General features: G+C 38.1%; 1 protein-coding gene across 1 annotated transcript in view; it reads right to left on the bottom strand.

Annotated features, from left to right (window-relative positions):
* The window catches only part of fstl4 (follistatin-like 4), a 225109-nt gene that overhangs the window by 73074 nt on the left and 133485 nt on the right, over positions 1 to 18550 (bottom strand). The window contains exon 5 of the mRNA XM_084137849.1: positions 4823 to 5004. Within this exon, the coding sequence (XP_083993975.1) occupies positions 4823 to 5004 (182 nt within the window). The remainder of the gene's footprint in view (positions 1 to 4822; positions 5005 to 18550) is intronic.

Here is an 18550-nt window from a genome sequence, read left to right as displayed (position 1 = left end):
AGTCTTTCATACACTGAAAAAAAATGGTAACTTCTAAGTTAACTGGTTTAATTAAAAGCAAATCCACTGAAACCACGTAAATACAGTGAATTATATCAACAAAACAATTTTTTAAGCATTAAATCGGGTAGAAATAGCTCTTCAAGGTCAAAATTGCAAGTAACCTCTTTTTACAGTGTACGACTCAATTACTATACTGAAAATAACAATAGTCAGTATCAATGAACTGTAATATTGCTTCAGTGTTTGTTTAGTGGAAGATTTAAGATAATATGCCAGTAAAATGATAAAACTCAAATTAACATTTGACGTATTATGTATTTATTTGGTGAGTATCTGTGAAACAAGCGAGATAATGTACACTCTTAGAGGAAAAGGTTCTATATGGACTGTTGAATGCTTGAATCTGATTGGTTGACGGACGTTCTAGGGTGTGCAATTATTTACAGTACAGAATGGACACACACTCACACAGAAACATGTCAGCGCTGCTCTGACGATTTTGTCATTAAAATAGTTTAAAAACTTAAAAGCTACATGACATTTCTCACTAGCGAGGAAATAACGGCGCTGTTCAACTTACAGTTTCGCTAATAGTAGAGACGCTAGGTGCGTTTCCATTACAGATTTGTGCAAAACTTTTGCGATTTTTTTTCTAAATGTCGACAAAAAACTATTGCGAAATGACGGCGTTTCCATTAACGATGTTATGCGACTAAAACTTCATTTTTTCCTCTTACGATAAGTAAAATCATTCCAAAAATCATGGCAATGGACGTTGATGGGTTTATATACTATATCCCAGCCACTGCACTGGCCATTATTATTATTAATGGAAGGAGACGTATGTGCGTTTTCCAAGCATTACTGGTAAGGAACGACCCTTATTATACTTGTGAGCGGCTCATATGAGGAGTTTCTGGGTGTTTCTCCCTCAGATCTGCTGCAAGATCGTTGATTGTGGCATTTATTTGAGGTTTAGAATCCATTATTCCTGTAATTATTTTGTCTTTTATGAGTTTAATGAAGAACTCTGTCTCTGTCAAAAAAAAACAAAAAAATAAATAAAATAAAAAATAACACATATAGAACAGGGTAAGCATGGTACGTTACTTCTGACCGAGGTTAGTTAGCACAGGGGTGGCAGAGGTCAGAATTCCACTCGGGCCTTGCCATCAACTGGCTACCCCTGGGTCTGTGTTTCATGCCATGTCTCATTTTAATGCAACATATTAGATTGTCACATTAACTAGGCCAGGGTTGGCAATTTGGTGATAGCGGCTTGTCTGCGATGGTGGGAGTTGCCAGGGTACTTGGGGTGTTCTGGGCTCTGCGGTATCTTCCCTTGTTGATGGGCGGCACGTTCTGGGCACTCCTACAGGCTGTGGTTGGCAGGGCGGAGACATGACAAAACACAACACGACTGGATAATGGTGAAAATTATTTGCTACTGCATTTAGTTATTTATTGTATATTATGATGCTGGTGGAAATAATGGTAGTAATTATTGATATTATCATTTTTATTATTATTACTATCGTTTTCATAAGTAGTCGGAATGGTGACAGTAGTATCATTTATTTTATTTTATTTTTTTTATTTCTTTTTTTTTTTTGTTAATTATTTTGTTTTTGTTTTTTTATTTGCCTTGAATATTTTTTTTTATTTATTTATTTTTTTTTTTTATATTGTTAATGTTATTAATGCTAATATGTCATTAGCTATATAGAGCACATGTACACAAACATACATTTCTATTCAGAAATTCAAACAATTCAACTGTTGTTCCGTTGAGATCCAATTTGATGTTTCACTATTTCACTGTATATACATACACTGTTCTCACTGTAATTTCACCCTTTGCACAATAAAAAAAAAAAAAAAGAAGAGCTCTGTCTCGTCTTCTGTCCAAACACACCTCGTCATCGACGTCAGGGGACTGTAAATGAGCAAAAACTGTTTCCATTGCAATTTTGTGAAATATTCCTTTTTCGAATTCCCTGATAAACCTCCTCATGCGAGCGTAAAAACTTTTTTGCGATAAATGGGAGTTTTTGCAAAATTGACGTATGTCCATTGGGCGTATTTTCAATTCGCAATTTCAATTTGCACAATTTGAAGGGTAATGCAAACGCAGCTATTGTTGAGAGACGCACAGACTCTCTCTCTAATAACTGTTTTAATAAATGCATTAGTCTGCTATCAATGGGTCAAGCTTGGGATGAGATGCATAAGAAATTAGACACACTAGAGTGTTTTCAGGACAAAAACCTGATAAACGTCTTGAAATACATAATCTGAACAATGTCTTGAGGTGTGGTAACCATAGTACAAGCAGAATAATTGACTCCGGTACATATAATTATTAGAAAATAATGCACACCCGAGGTGGTAATGTGGCCACGAAGCAACACGAAGCGTTATTATTTCTAATAATTCAATTATTTCTTCCTAAAACGTTCCATCAGGAGCTTCATATATAGAACCTTTTAGGGGTTTCCTTCCATCATGGGATCATTTTAGGGATTTACTTTAAATTAATTCATTTTGTTTTAATTCATTTTTATTTTTTATGTTATGAATTAAAGGTAGGGTAGGCTATTTGTTTTATAAACACTTTTTGTTATACTGGTTGAAACTTTCTTCACCTCCTGATATAAATCAATAATGGAAGTGGTCTAAATATTAAAACATGTCCATCTATGTTCTGTGGAAGTCTTGGGACCAAAACCGGCTCATCCAGCATTCTGTCATATTGCATTCGGTCCAAATTTCTGTCAACACTGTATCAATGGCCAAATTAACCTGCAGCAGTCAGATGGCACAATAAGAGCTCCGGAAGTGGTTTACGTTCATTATTATTGTAATGTTCTGTGCTTTGAGACATGAGTAATGTACGCTGTCTCTCGTCTCGCAGACTCTGCTGTGAGCGTTCATGTGTTCTGAAGGACGCTCTGAAAGATCTCATGTTTTCAAAGCTAGCTCACTATTGCTAGCCGCTTCTAAATTCCCTACCCTACCTTTAAACAGCCTGTAAACATACTTTATCACTAGAAAAACATGCAATCATATTATGTAATTACACCCTACATATTTTTTTTTATATTGAATATTTGTTTTAATTGAGTCAAGAACCCTATAGTTCTATATACATGAAAATAAACCTTTTTTTCTAAGAATGTACAGTGTACAGTTTTAATCCTAAACCTTATTTAACAACTTAAAGTCGCATATGAATCATATGGACAGCTTTGGAGGTGGTTGTCTTTTGGAGTTTAACAGACTATAAACTGTCATGTAATCAGGGCTTGACGTTAACACCCGCCAACCTGCCTAATGCGGGTTTATTTAACGCAATCTCTCCTATTAGCCACTTTGGTGGGTTGAATTTTATATAAAATATAGCCTATACATTTTTCAATTGTAGTCTTTTAAAAAGCCATCTGAAATAATGAACTAAACGCAATGTAGGGTTGTCAAAAATACAGATTTTACGATACTAACATATCTGAAATGCTTCCAATACTCAGTTTCTGCAGAATAGATAGACGATACCATCTGCTCTTTCTCTCTCTCTCATCTCTCCGACAGCGAGTTACACACACACACTCTTATCCTCACTCACTCGTTTCATTTGCTCTGGATGAATATTGTTGGTGTAAAAAACATAAAACCGCCTCTCAGCACTAAATTGAGTTATTTTTCACTGCTTATTGCGCTTAAACAGTCAAATACACACAAAATAATGTCAAAATGCCGGTCTTGATGAGTATTCACGTAAATAGAGTATTCACGTAACCACAGTCAGTCATGTTTTAAGTGAACGTAAACAGCTGAGAAAGAAATGCATGTGTAACAGTTTAATGGATCTGTGCGTCAGCTCTTAAAGTGACAGCAGCCTAATAAACCTGCTGACAAATTATGAGATAATATTAAAAATATCTATATGGCCGTTTTCCCCCATGGTATCGATGTACAAACTGTGGGCAGTGAAAATGCTGAGTGGCTGTAACTTTGGAAAACCACTCGCCACAGGGACTGGTGAGCGAAAAAGTGAATAATAATGAAAGTGAATCAAAGTGAAACTTGATTCTGATTGGTCACTCGCTCCATCCAGCGGTGTATTATTCCCAGATAACAACCTCTGAGATCAGAAGCACAGGCTCATCCGGGTCACTGAAGTCAGCAGCGCTATACACTCGCTAGGAACGGGTTTTCTTCATGGTGGAAGTTTTGCGTTTGGTGAGCTAATAAAATATTAAAACTCAGTCAAATCAATATTTTGTGTACAGTTATTTAATTATGCCATCCAGTATCGTGGACTCGCTCTCTCTCGTTTCATACAAACGCAGATGCTGCCATTTTACGACTATTGTTTTATACACTGTTGGATTATAAGATACAAACAGGTACGGTTTTAAAACAGTTTAATCTGAAATCTCTAATCCCCATAATTATTTATGTGGTGAAATGCAGTTTAATAAGTGTTATGTCTGTATACCGTATCTCTTAAATATCCGTCTAGTTTGAACTTCGCGTTTAAAGACCTAATCAAATATTTCGACTCGACTTTCAACGATTTTGTGTCTAATTATTCACTTATGTGGCAAATATCCGTGTAATAAGTGTGATAATGTACATCCAGCCGGTTGTTATCTCAGAATAAACCCCTTCAGGCTGATGAAGACCTGATCCTGATCACCCCGTCAGGGTTTATTCCGAGATGATAACCGGCTGGATCTACATTATCCCTTACATAAACCCTTTCAGAGTGAAGGGCAATGACTGTACATTATCCCTTACTCCCTGTCGGCCCTCTTACCTCTGCCAGCTCTTCACTGCTCAGACGGCCGTCCTGGTTTCGATCTATATACTTGAACATGGTGTCCACCAGAGTCCTCCTCTGGTCCATGGCGTTCGGTTGCCCGTTCGTGGAGGTCCTGGGCTGCATATCCAACAGCATGTTCTTCAGCTTGTTGTACTCCGCCATGGTGCACGTGTCGCCTGTAAACACACACCACAAGAACTGAATTATCCGGATGCGACCAAAGGTAAACGAGGAGCCGATTTGTATTTATGCACGGACGTGTTTGCGATTTGCATTTCTGGACAGTCGTTCAACGTGGGGGTCCCAATTAATTAACTGTAATCCTGCGATTTACACTGAAAAACTAAAGGTAAACATTCTCATTTAGACACTTCAGCTGTATCGCAGCTTCTTTCGCCGTCGAGGAGGGATTAACAAGCATGTTTTAAACTGTCACATTAATTCCCATGCGGCTCGACAGCACTTATGTCTATGAAAGACGGCGGGGAAAATGAGAACCATGATTAATCAAGTGTGGTAGTGACTGTTTATGCTTTACTGGCAATAAAATTATGCAAACACAGCCCACCCGCTGAGCCGCTCTTTAAGACCCCTCGAGTGGGAGGAAGATTGTTTCGTGTATCCGGCACGGAGGCAGAGCAAAAGATGACAGTGTATACAAGGCTTTGCTCGACTGATGAGAAGAGGAAATATGATATGAATAAGTCATTAGGAGACATCCCTCTACATGGCGGATCAGAGCTGCCCGCTGAGAGGAGTCTTATTACAGCCGGTGGAGAAAACAGCAGGAACAGAAACTGACCGCGGTAACTTCTGATCACCGCGGTAACTTCTGACCACGGTAACTTCTGATCAGGTAACTTCTACCGCGGTAACTTCTGATCACAAAGGGTCTCGGTCTTGTCTACTCTCAGGGAAACATCTGAACCGAAGGCCACACACACACACTTTAATAAGAACCAATGTAGTCTTCTCTTTTCCCTAATTATTTATCAAAAATTAGTGACAATGACGACAATTGTTCTTTATTATTATTGCCACTTTCCTCAAACAATGACTTTTTTTATTATTATTATTTCCTAATTTTCTCTGTAAATGTAGGTGGATTTGAAATTTCTTGGGGGCTTCTTGACTATTAGTCAAAGCCAGAGACAATCATGACACTATATGAAATCTAATCGTTTTCTTTTATAAATGTCACTCTCCTTAAATTTTATTAAATTATTTATTTATTTATTTTACATACAAAGGATCTTGGTCTCGTCTGCTCTCAGGGAAACATCTGAACCAAAGGAATAATATTTCAAATGTAACTGTTTGTTTACACAGCCCTCAATAATCTGGCTCCTCAATATTGAACTGGTCTCTTGATCTTGTACACTCCTTCTGGAAAGCTGAGATCTCTCGACACTCCTTCTGGAAAGCTGAGATCTTGTACACTCCTTCTGGAAAGCGGAGATCTTCACTCCTTCTGGAAAGCTGAGATCTTCACTCCTTCTGGAAAGCTGAGATCTTGTACACTTCTGGAAAGCTGAGATCTTGTACACTCCTTCTGGAAAGCTGAGATCTTGTACACTCCTTCTGGAAAGCTGAGATCTTGTACACTCCTTCTGGAAAGCTGAGATCTTGTACACTTCTGGAAAGCTGAGATCTTGTACACTCCTTCTGGAAAGCTGAGATCTTGTACACTCCTTCTGGAAAGCTGAGATCTTGTACACTTCTGGAAAGCTGAGATCTTGTACACTCCTTCTGGAAAGCTGAGATCTTGTACACTCCTTCTGGAAAGCTGAGATCTTGTACACTTCTGGAAAGCTGAGATCTTGTACACTCCTTCTGGAAAGCTGAGATCTTGTACACTCCTTCTGGAAAGCTGAGATCTTGTACACTCCTTCTGGAAAGCTGAGATCTTGTACACTCCTTCTGGAAAGCTGAGATCTTGTACACTCCTTCTGGAAAGCGGAGATCTTCACTCCTTCTGGAAAGCTGAGATCTTCACTCCTTCTGGAAAGCTGAGATCTTGTACACTTCTGGAAAGCTGAGATCTTGTACACTCCTTCTGGAAAGCTGAGATCTTGTACACTCCTTCTGGAAAGCTGAGATCTTGTACACTTCTGGAAAGCTGAAATCTTGTACACTCCTTCTGGAAAGCTGAGATCTTGTACACTCCTTCTGGAAAGCTGAGATCTTGTACACTCCTTCTGGAAAGCTGAGATCTTCACTCCTTCTGGAAAGCTGAGATCTCTCGACACTCCTTCTGGAAAGCTGATATCTTCACTCCTTCTGGAAAGCTGAGATCTCTCGACACTCCTTCTGGAAAGCTGAGATCTTCACTCCTTCTGGAAAGCTGAGATCTCTCGACACTCCTTCTGGAAAGCTGAGATTTTGTACAGTCCTTCTGGAAGGCTGAGATCTTGTGAGCTTGGCCTTCTCACAGTTCCTAGAGTAAAGCTTAAACACCGTGGTGATGGCGCTTTCGCCACCGGACCCAAGCTGTGGAACAGCCTTCCTCCCTTTATCAGTAATGCCCCATCGGTCTGTATCTTAAGACTGACTTATTCACCCTGGCTTTTAACACTCCATAGTTTGTCATCCTGGGTTTCTCTTTTACTCTATTGATTGCTTATCACTTATTATGGCTTGTTTGGTATGCATGTATATTATTTTTATTTCTTGTGTTTCTTTCATTCTTTGTACAGCACTTTGGTCAACTTTGGTTGTGTTTTAAACATGCTCTAGAAATATTGATTGAAGGCCACACACACACTTTAATAAGAACCAGTGATGAAAAACCAAAAATGAGTGACTACGACGACACTTGGCAAACAAATTGTTCTATATTATTATTGCCACTTTCCTCAAACAATGATGTTTTTTTTAATTTATTATTATTTTCTAATTTTGAATATCTCTGTAAATATAGGTGGATTTGAAATTTCTTAGGGGCTTCTTGAGTATTAGACAAAGTCAGAGACAATGATGACACTATTTGATAACTTTTATAATTGTCACTCTCCTTAAATTCTATTTAATTTTGTATTTTATTTAATTTTTTTTTTATTTACATAATGTTACATATCTGATTTGGTCCATTTGTACAATTTCACCTTGTCCATAATGTCATGTCAGGCATCTGTGCTTGGTGTGTAAACTTTAATCTAACGGAAAGATTTTTTTTATTTATTTTTTTATATTTATTTATTATTAATTTAATTATCTGTGTGTGTCTAGTTGTGTTTGGACCTGTCCTGTGATAAAAAAAAAAATATATATATATATATATATATATATATATATATATATATATTTCTGGGTCAAATATGGCTGGGTCAAATATGGACGCTTGGGTTTGTCAATATTTGACCCAAACATGGGTTGAAACAAGCATTTTTATAGTTTTTTTTTTTTGTTTTTTTTTTATTGCGTTGAATTTAGCTCTGCTAAAACTTTCAGACTCTGCTGATTTTGATAGCTTTGTACAATAAAAGTTTATTTGTTTACTCACTAATAAAGACGATTCATTGGTGCCTAACGAACATCAGCCTAAACTAGCCTCGTTATACAGGACTCACTGTACGTAAGACTGATTACCAGTTTTGAAAATATGTAGTTTTTCCTAAAACATATACTGTGGTTTGAAGGAAAATTCGGTTGTGATAACCTGAAGTTTCAGGGAATGAAGGGAATTGTCTGTGTGTTCTCGGCAGGGATTATTTGTGAATGATAAGACTTTCACTGTAATTGAAAATGTATAAAGTGTTGTGAGATCTTGTTAGCGTGTTTGAAGGAGCTGAGTGAAATTTGATATGCTTACAGAAATAAATAGGCTCACATGGCCATAAACATGACTAATTCTCTTATTTCATACTGCATTTATCGAACAGTCACACACTCATATATCTGCAGATGCATAGAAACTACATCAGCTAGAAGAAACAGTCCTTATATTGGGATCATGGGGAGATACTGTATCGCTTCTGTGAGATTTCCACATACTGTATATGTCCTCAATGTCAAGCCTCTCTCTGTTAACAGGACATCAGGGTCATAAGCATACGCAAACCTGATCTTTTTACCCACAATCCTGCGCTGATCCATCACTGACGGCTCTGAGAAAAAGGTGTTTGGTTTGGTGCTTTTCAAACATGGTAATGAAGTACATCTATCACTCGAGTGCTAAGGGAAAGGTCAGCGCTGAAACGTATAAATTGTTATGACATGCCATAAATCTGAGTTAATCCTCAAATATCTCCTTTTTCCCCCTGAAAGGTCTCACATACTATTTTCTTTTCATATAGCTCTTCTTCTTTTCACTTTCTTTCGCTCACTCATACACACACACGTCCACCATGAAGCACATTTCAGAGAGAACAATCATATTGTTGCATGACTCGCATTGAATTGCATTACTAAACAGTTATGTTTGTCCATTATTCTTTCTAACTCTGACTTTCTGTGTTTCTGATTCAGCCTTGTGTTTGCTAGATTCAATCCACTTACACATTTCAGATACACTGGTTGGATTAACACAGGCTTGAGGAAGAAACAAACCTGTGGCCACATTTCTGCAAAATGATCTTATGTTGCTTCCTCCAATGATGTGTGTTTTGTCAAGATTAGAAAAAGACTTGATTGTATATTTTGTAATATGAAACATGACACTGTGAGGAGCCAGCTAAAAGGATTTACAGTAGTGTTTGCATGATAACGCAATGTCAAATTTCAAAACGCTTTTCACAGGATGAATGTTGAGTGTTTAAGTTTTTGAATGATACCTAATTTATAATATAATATAAAATATGTGATGGGAAAAAAAGGCAATAAAAAGCACACCAAATGTCCTGACAGCTAACTCTTTCCCGCTGGCGTAAAAAAAAAAAAAAAAAAAAAAAAAAAGAGTTTTAAGTTGGCAGCCTTCAATCGCTTGTTTCAGCTTATTTTTTGTCTGTTTAGATCCAGTAACCCTATATATATATATATATATATATATATATATATATATATATATATATATATATACATACGAACCACTGAAATCTGCACTGACGGATTCAGTGCTCTATCAGGCTCAGATTCGTCTGTCTTCATCTCTCTTTCCAGCGGCATTCAGACCATCCAGAGTGTGTTTCCCGAAAGCAGCGTTAGCCAGCTGTGATCGCAAGTTCTGTCGTTATCATCATAGTTCAACGAGTCTGTGTTTCCCGAAACCATCGTTCCAACGAACATTCGCAAACAGCATCTCAGAGTTGTGTGTGTGTGTGTGACGACAGATCTCGACCTGTGGTGAGAAGAAGAGTTTCTAGTTTTCTTGACATGTGGACTCAATAAATCCTGATCTTGAGCAAAATAATCAAGCTGACATTCAGTGCAACCTGTGTCTTTAATTTAGAATACATGCAAATGTCATTTACGTCTTTTAGTTCGTCAAGAGATTTAAAGTGTAGTTTTTGAAGAGTGTGTGTGTGAACGAGCTCTAGTGTGTGAGAACGAGTCTATGATTGAATCTGGAAATAAAGCAAAATAACTGAGAAAAATGAGAAATAGTCCTCAGATGCCAGTCTGTGATTTATAGCAAAACATCTCGCATTAATTCGATCTCAAACAGATTCATTAGTAGTTATTACTCCAACACATGTGTGACATCATTAACCAACGTGGTTGAACGACCAATTTGCGACAATATGGTTTCGGGAAACAGTCGTGACGAGCTAGTGGATTCTTCAACGATGATCATACGATGATCATGATAGTGAAGCACGAGTTACAGTGTTTTACGGGAAACACACTCCAGAACGAGAGATCACAAGCTCTTCTGATTTCTCTGGGTCTTCTGACCTTCAACTCATTTCTATTTGCATCTCTCTTCTACCAAGAAAGAAAAATTCATTGGCATTTAGCATGTCTATTGGAGACTTGATGGGAATGTAAAGATGTAAAGATCTAATCAAACAGCAGATTTCACAGTTTAATCAGCAGAAGCTTGTGTTCCTGTACGTGAGGTCGTGAAGATAATGCCATAACTGACATAAACTACATCCATCTCTGTAGTCATGCAGCATGTCACGCTAGACACATATGATCATCATTTATGGAGAATTTAATGCACAAAAAAACACATCAACCCAATTCAGCAGCTCACTTATGATTATGTAAATTCACTTACTCATACACAGACTATTTGATACATCAGTTTATGAGAAGACAATAAATTAAAGACTGAATGCCACATGGAGAACGTGTGCTTCATTGAGATGCTAATGAATCATTCTCCAAAATATGCTATATTTATAGATATACTATCTTGGGGAGCTGTTTCATCGGCGTAGCCTAATGTTGAAGTTAAGACCATATTTTTGACTTGAATAAACCAGTTCATTGACGTCATCACACGAAGCACTTTCTGAAGTCATTAGAGAGTGTTTTTTGTCTTTGCAGTGATGGCGACACGACCACAAAGCTTTTCCCTGTGACAATCGCTGAGAGCAAAGCATGAAAATGAATCCTCTTGAAGTTAGAAAAGAAACTCTTCAGAAGTGTGCATTTAGTTCAGCGTCTGTATATTAGTGGCCTTTGACAGTCAGACAGTCAGTTTCTGTACATTTTTAAGGTTATAAGCAATGCGGCTATAATCCCTGTGGATAAATGTCACAAGCGCTGAATGTATTTAGGTCTCAACCAGTGGTTGCAATTATCCTGTCCTGTCAGCCATGGCATTTAAGATTAAAACACAGCATTTGCAACTTCAAATGTTAAAAGCATGTCATAAATACCAAATATGAATGGTCTCGTCTCAGTTAATCTACACCTGAGCAATGCACGCGGTAACACCACGGTGAACCCTTTTCTTTGGACAACTGGACAATCGAGTCGACAAATAAATCCTGCAAACGCAGAGACTCTCCCAGATCTCCCTGACCTGTCCAGATCTGTCACCTGATAAAGGGAAACAATTGCACGGCTGTCGAACAGTAAATGGATTAAGAGCAGCATCGCAGGACTTTATCACACTGAGGACAGTGTGTGTGCACTTCAGCGCTTCTAGAGCTCAATCAATCGCTGTCCGCCGTCGGCCTGTAGAGGCCTGTGGGCTTTAGACGGACTAACTACAGCTGCGGGATTCAGAGGCGAGAAAACACTCGCTCATAATCCCAAAATATGAGCACGTGGGATGACAAGATGTCCTTGACAAAAAGTACTTTACATTCAAAAGAAGTACTTACTATAGAAATAATATACTTTAAAATATTATACTTAAAAGCACACTATGTAATGTTTCGCCGCTAGAGGTCGCTTAGCTTGTGTTGAGCTATTTAAAGCAGGGCTCAGTAATTTCGGGATTTCTTCGCTGTATTCTCGCTTTTTGCTCGCAGGTTTCTTTCTAGAGCTCCCCCTACAGCTTCGGAATAGATATTTGACAACACTGTTGTAAAAACTCGTTGGCGATTCTCAGACACCAGAGGCTAGTAGATCAACGACATCAAAGCAGATGGGACATTCTTTAAAACGTCTTCTTCATTCGGGTTCAAACAGCGTGAGGGAGCGCAATAATGACAGCATTTTAGCAGATTTCTTTTGGCCGTAAAGCAATTTGTTACATCGCGAGACCTGATATCACGCGATACTTCCTGACGCGGCGGCCGGCGGCCCGTCGGCTCAAAGTTGCAAGTGCGGATTTTCCGCTCACCGGCACCAGGGGGGTGCGAAACGACCACCATTCAACCCGAAATAAGTAATATAACCATTCCAGTGACTCTGAAGCTGTTCAGTTAAGGTAAAAAAGTTACTTAGTTCACCTTTAAAGGGTAACTCTCGCCAATGACACTCACGCCATTCCAAACCCATAAGACTTTAATAATATCTTGATTTGTGTTTCAACGATTAACAATGAGAGATTTCTGTTCCTCTATTGAAAGTCAAAGATAAACTTTCTTTTCTCTTTAAAGAAAGCAAACAGCAATGTCAAAATCATTGTTTCTTTTGGGAAATATCCCACTTTATCATCATTATCAATAGCAGAACTGTTTGTCTTTTGCTATCGAGTGACTCTTACTTTCCCATTCACCCCTTAGGAACCACTTTACAATATGCTAGACAAATAATACAGAGAAATCAGGATTAACATCAGGAGATGCAATTCCATGTGTTTTCTTTTACGAGTCAAGGTGAGAGACATCTGAGAACAAGCAGCCTCATCTCAACATACCACACAAACACATTTATCTGAAACGCTCTTCACTTCAGTAATGTGTCCAGATCCGATCTCTTTCCTCGAGGGATTTACAGAGCCAGACTCGTTCAGGGGAGCACAACTAATGAACGATCTAATTAATAAAAATCAGCATTCAGCTCTCAACAGTGGAGTCTCGTTCATTACTGTATCTGGGTCAGACGTGTCCCTCAGCGTTAGACAAATCCTCACAGACATCTCAATACAAGCACAGTTATGAATGAATGGAAGAGATTCAAAGCTGAACTAGTATTGTGTTTTACGGGTTATTAGCCTGATGGAGCACAACGTTTCAGCAGGTTAAAGTCAACAGCCTTAACAAACCATTTCACCGGCTCCATAATGTGACGTATTTCGGACTTTGAAGCAGAATATTCAATGATGAAAAGGTAAAGTTTGACGTGTTTCCTGGTGAACTTTCTCAATATGCAGTAGGCCTATAATACTACAATATTTCATGGATGCAAGCCAAGACAGTCAGTCTATAGCCTACATGACAACACACACACGCACAAGTTTTGATAGTCCGATATGCTCAGTGATGTAGTGGTGCCTGGAGAAGAGGGTATACTCTTAATTTATGCCCCCAATATTTTTTTAAGCGTCCCAGCCAAGGATGAACAGTGTTATAAACAGTGACATGTAAGACTAGTCTTGCATATTAGTTCACCCCAAAGTGGACCAGTAGTATTTGCACATTATCACTTAAATTTTGCTGCTTGACTTCACGGAGAAAGGATCATTTTGAAATTAGTATTAGCCACAGAAGAGGTGCAGTTTTTGCAATTAATACTGGCCCACAGTCTATATAGGAAGAGACAACTAAATAATTATGAATTTTGAGTGACTATTCCTTAGTCCATCCACACATGAAAACTGGACAACTATTGAAGGGATCACTGCATCACTGTCTTTCCTGCAGGGCCGACGCAGGGTTTTATACATACAGAGGTCCCGAAAATGATCTTGCTAGGGGGGTTCTAACAAGAACTACTCATTATCCTACAGAAAATGTAGATTTTCCTGATCTCAACATGTGCATTTTAAAGTGTTTTGAAGGCCAAACAAATGGACAACAGTAGCTTTAAGAGCATGTCAGTGGGCAGTAGCATGAAGTATTTTATCAGATAACAGATTCTTAAACATGATGTCGCAAATTAATGATCCACACTACAAAATGGAAATCCAGAATGTTTATGCTTACTGTTGACAATACACAATCACATATTCGAAACTGGAATGGCCTTAAATAAGAAATGATTCAAGGATTATTTTGCATAGACGTTACATTTCAAACAAACGCCAATGCAATATCATATGCTACAGTATTCGTAAAGCAACACTGGCATAGGAGGTTACATTGGCTAAAGTTGTTTGGATGCACGTTGTTTTATAACAAGGAGAGGCAAAGTTGTGCATTGCAATGCAGACATTCGAGCCATTACTCGAACGTCTGCATCACTTGGGGGGAGGAGGAAATAGGGCAGAGAGGATAACACAACACAAGACAATACAATACATATACATATACACATACATACACACATATATATACACCTGGACTTATATTATGCTTGGTCACTATATCATCATATCACTATAACATTGGACTCAACATTGACTCTTTTTAAAATAATTTATGATTATGAATGTTATATGTATGTAAATTTATACTGTTTGTATTGTTAAAATTTGTATTGTTTGAAATTTGTACTGTTTTTGTTTTTTTCCTTTTTCTTCTTGCTAAAACTGTAGCTGGAACTTTTAATTTCCTTGCGGGAGTCATCCCAAAGGATTAATAAAGATAAGTCTAAGTCTAAGTCTAAGTCTATTACACCCCCAAATTCATTTTGAAGTCATTACGTTTAGCATCCACAAAGACTTGTAAAGACAGTACAGTCATAAATGTGAGAGATTGCAATGCGCAACAGTCGAGTTCCAGAAGTAAGAACAACCCAGTGTTTGTGTAGTTTTTGTGTTACCCAGATCTTGGGTCAGGCGTAACAACCCAGGGATTGAGTTATTTATCGCGGGCTTTTGGCGCCCTCTTCAGGAGAGAGCAGTGCAGCTCCTCAAAATGGTGCATGTCTTCGTTCTGTACATTTTATTTTTATCTATGATTCATTATTGTGCTGTATATCGTTTAATCTTATGTAAAGCATCACACAGGGGCGCGATGTGAGTCTCCTAAACGAGTGTCGCGTCTGTCTTTTCACGTGATGGAAACGTCTGATGCCTTGCATAATATTGTATGATTTTATTCAAAAAGATACAGAATATAAATACGTATGATGTTAAAATCTGTTCTCAGCACTGTTCACTGATTGTGTATGGACAGGTTATGGTCACAGTATATTTCGGCTACGAGTGAAACGCAGGTAAAAGTTCCTCTGTTGAACACGACACGAGTTACGGTGGAAACGGCACAACAGAGACTGGTCCATCACACTTTAATTACTTATAAATGTTTAATTTTTACTTCTAATATTTGTTAAACGAGCTTAAATGTTGGCAATATGTATTAAAAATGATATAAAATATACTATACTGTAAAATATGATAGAAAATAAAGGAATTATCATGCAAGCCAGTGGTTTAAAAATGTTTAGAGGATTTAAGTTAATTCGTAGACATTAATTCATGAAGTTAAAAAAAAGAAAGAACCTAGTATTAGCCTAAAGTAAAAATGAATCAACTATGCTGAGTTAAATCAACCCATTATGCTGAGTTAAATCAACCCAACATGTGTTCTGTCCTATATTTACCCAGCCCTTGTCCTAACTGTTTTGAACCCAGTGTTTTTCAGAGTAAGTTTGTTGTTAGCTGTAATTATTGATCTAGTTTATTGATATTTTCACCTCAGTCTAGTTTTGTTGTTTGGTTTTTGCTCTTTTGTTTTGATGCCATTGTTGACATAATTATGGAACTACATGCATATATTGTTTTGTTTTGTCATGTGATGTAGTTCTCTATTGTATATAAGGGTAATTCTTCATGTTGGGGTATTTCCCTTGGCAAGAGCTCAAGCGCCGTCCTCCTCAGGGAACCATTAAAGCATATTTCACAGTTCGCGCATCTTCAAGTCATTTCATCCCAACGGCTCCATTTCCCTCTGTCAGGTGAACATTATAACGCTGAAACCCTCCTTTATCTGCGCCTCGTCTGATCGGATGACGTTTCAAGCTGAGCTCTAGAGCCATTAACTCTTTCCCCACCAACTTTACAGCAATCCGTGTTTGTTTTCACTGGGAACAGAATATAAGAGTGCAGACTCTCCGGATCAAAACACAGGCGGAGAAGAAACTAGGGGTGGAACGATTCCCTCATGTCACGATCCGACACATATCACGATACTGAACTCACGATACGATATTACTGCGTTACTCCAAGACACATGATAAAAGGTTAACAAAAAAATGCTAAATTTGATATTACATTGTGTGTGTAAATGAATAGTCTTGGACTTGGTGCTGAAACCCAAAGCACAGGACAATAGAGACGCCAGAATAACAATATTCATGATTCTGAAGCTGAAAATACTGAATTATTGTAGATGAATATGCTTGATCTCTGTCACTGACTAGAAATATTTAAAATAATGTAGGACACTATTTACTGGTAACATCAGACATTTGGCATTATCAGGACACACAAATATCCCTCCACTGCATTATTATACATTATATTCAACATTATATATAGTAGTTTAATGTAGTACTGACACTAAAACTCTGAAAGCTTGAATATTTTCTCACACAGGTATTGTTATTTTGGGTGAACTATACACAATATTTATTGTCACTATTCACGATACATAATGTTGCATTTTTGTATTGCGATATATTGCACAGTTAAGCTCACCGGATCATCAAACATTCAACAAATCAAAACTGCCCAATGTTACCGATTGAAACCTATGAAGAGGTCACGAACGTGAGGCTTTAAGGGTGTTGATGGACTCGATCTACTCCATCTGTGTTTTTATCATCGTTCTGAATCCCGTGGATGAAGTCTTTGACCACAAAAAAATGGTTATTGCATGTTCAGATATATTTATACAGCAAAATATTTTGTGGGCCAAGAAAGTTTTGTGAAAACGGCTGGAAACTTAAAAAAACAAACGCTGGTGGATTAGGATCACTGGTTCCTGTCGAGCGATGAACTCAGGACAAGGTCTGCATTTACGAACTGTGCAAATGTTATGCCAATGCCTCCATTTTTCGTCTGTTTTTAGCTCCTTCCCTCCTTCAATTAATATGGCGCCACGAGCGCGCTCCATTACCCAGAGAGACAGAGGGGGAAATGTGCTTTGACTGATAATACGAACACATGTTTCCCCTGGAGCAGCTTCATCTCCCACAATCCTCATCATCAGTCGGCTGGCTAATCTCAGCACAATGAGGGAAGTTGAGCTCCATTGACTGAACTCTTAATTAAAACCCAGACAAAAGTATCTCATTCTCAACACTTCCATTAGGCTGGAATGAAAGGATCTGAGCGAACACACACACACACACACACACACACACACACACACACACACACACACACACACACACACAGCTATCTAAATGGGCACATTCCATAGACGTAATGGTTTTTATACTGTACAAACGTATATTATCTGCCCTTACACTAACCCTACCCATCATGTAAAACTTTTTGCATTTTTACATTTTCAAAAAGCCTTTAATTACTTTATTTTTATACCAGATTTACAAATGAGGACGTCTCTAAAGAGAGGTTTGTGGAGATTTTGTCAGGTTTTTGTCACTTCTGGGTACAAATTTGTCCCCAAAATATAGTTAAGTAGGCACACACACATACACACACACACACACACACACACACACACACACACAGAAGGCAACATCACAGATAGCTGCTAAAGGACTTCACAATACTGCCATTGTTGAGATATAATGACCAGACAAAATAGCCAAGGACATCAAGCTCTACTGATGCGAAATTCGTTTGGAAACATTCGTCTGTACAGAAACTGTTCCTGCACATTTCTGGCGTGTCAGTTTGCGCAGGATAAGTGGTGTCAGTGTATCTATATGCAAAATGATGGCATCCCTATACACTGTAAAAAAAATGTAATCCTCCCAAATCAAAAATTTCAAGTGACCGATAACATCTACATTTTTCAATTGGCCCAAGTGAAATTCTTGTTGCAATAGTCTGTTAACATTGGCTCAATGAGAAATAATACGTCAGACTAATTGAAAAATTTAGATGTTATCGGTCACTTGAAATTTTTGACTTGGGGATGTAATTTTTTTTTACAGTGTATGCAAGTGCACACAGTGTGTTGGGAGTGGGGTAAGATGAGCCAGGGGGTAAGTTGACCCACCCCCTTTATCTTGGCAACTGTACACTTTTATTGTCATGTGACCATATATTCTGGATCCAGCCATCATTTCTGCCAGACTGTGAACAAGAGAAACACATGGGAGGCACACATTTACTTTAAAAACTTTTACTAATGCTTTTGG

The sequence above is a fragment of the Abramis brama genome, assembly GCF_963993115.1.
Source record: "Abramis brama genome assembly, chromosome: 15".
NCBI classification, from domain to species: Eukaryota; Metazoa; Chordata; class Actinopteri; order Cypriniformes; family Leuciscidae; genus Abramis; species Abramis brama.
Note: the sequence above shows the minus strand (reverse complement) of the source record. Positions and strands in the feature narration are given on the sequence as shown.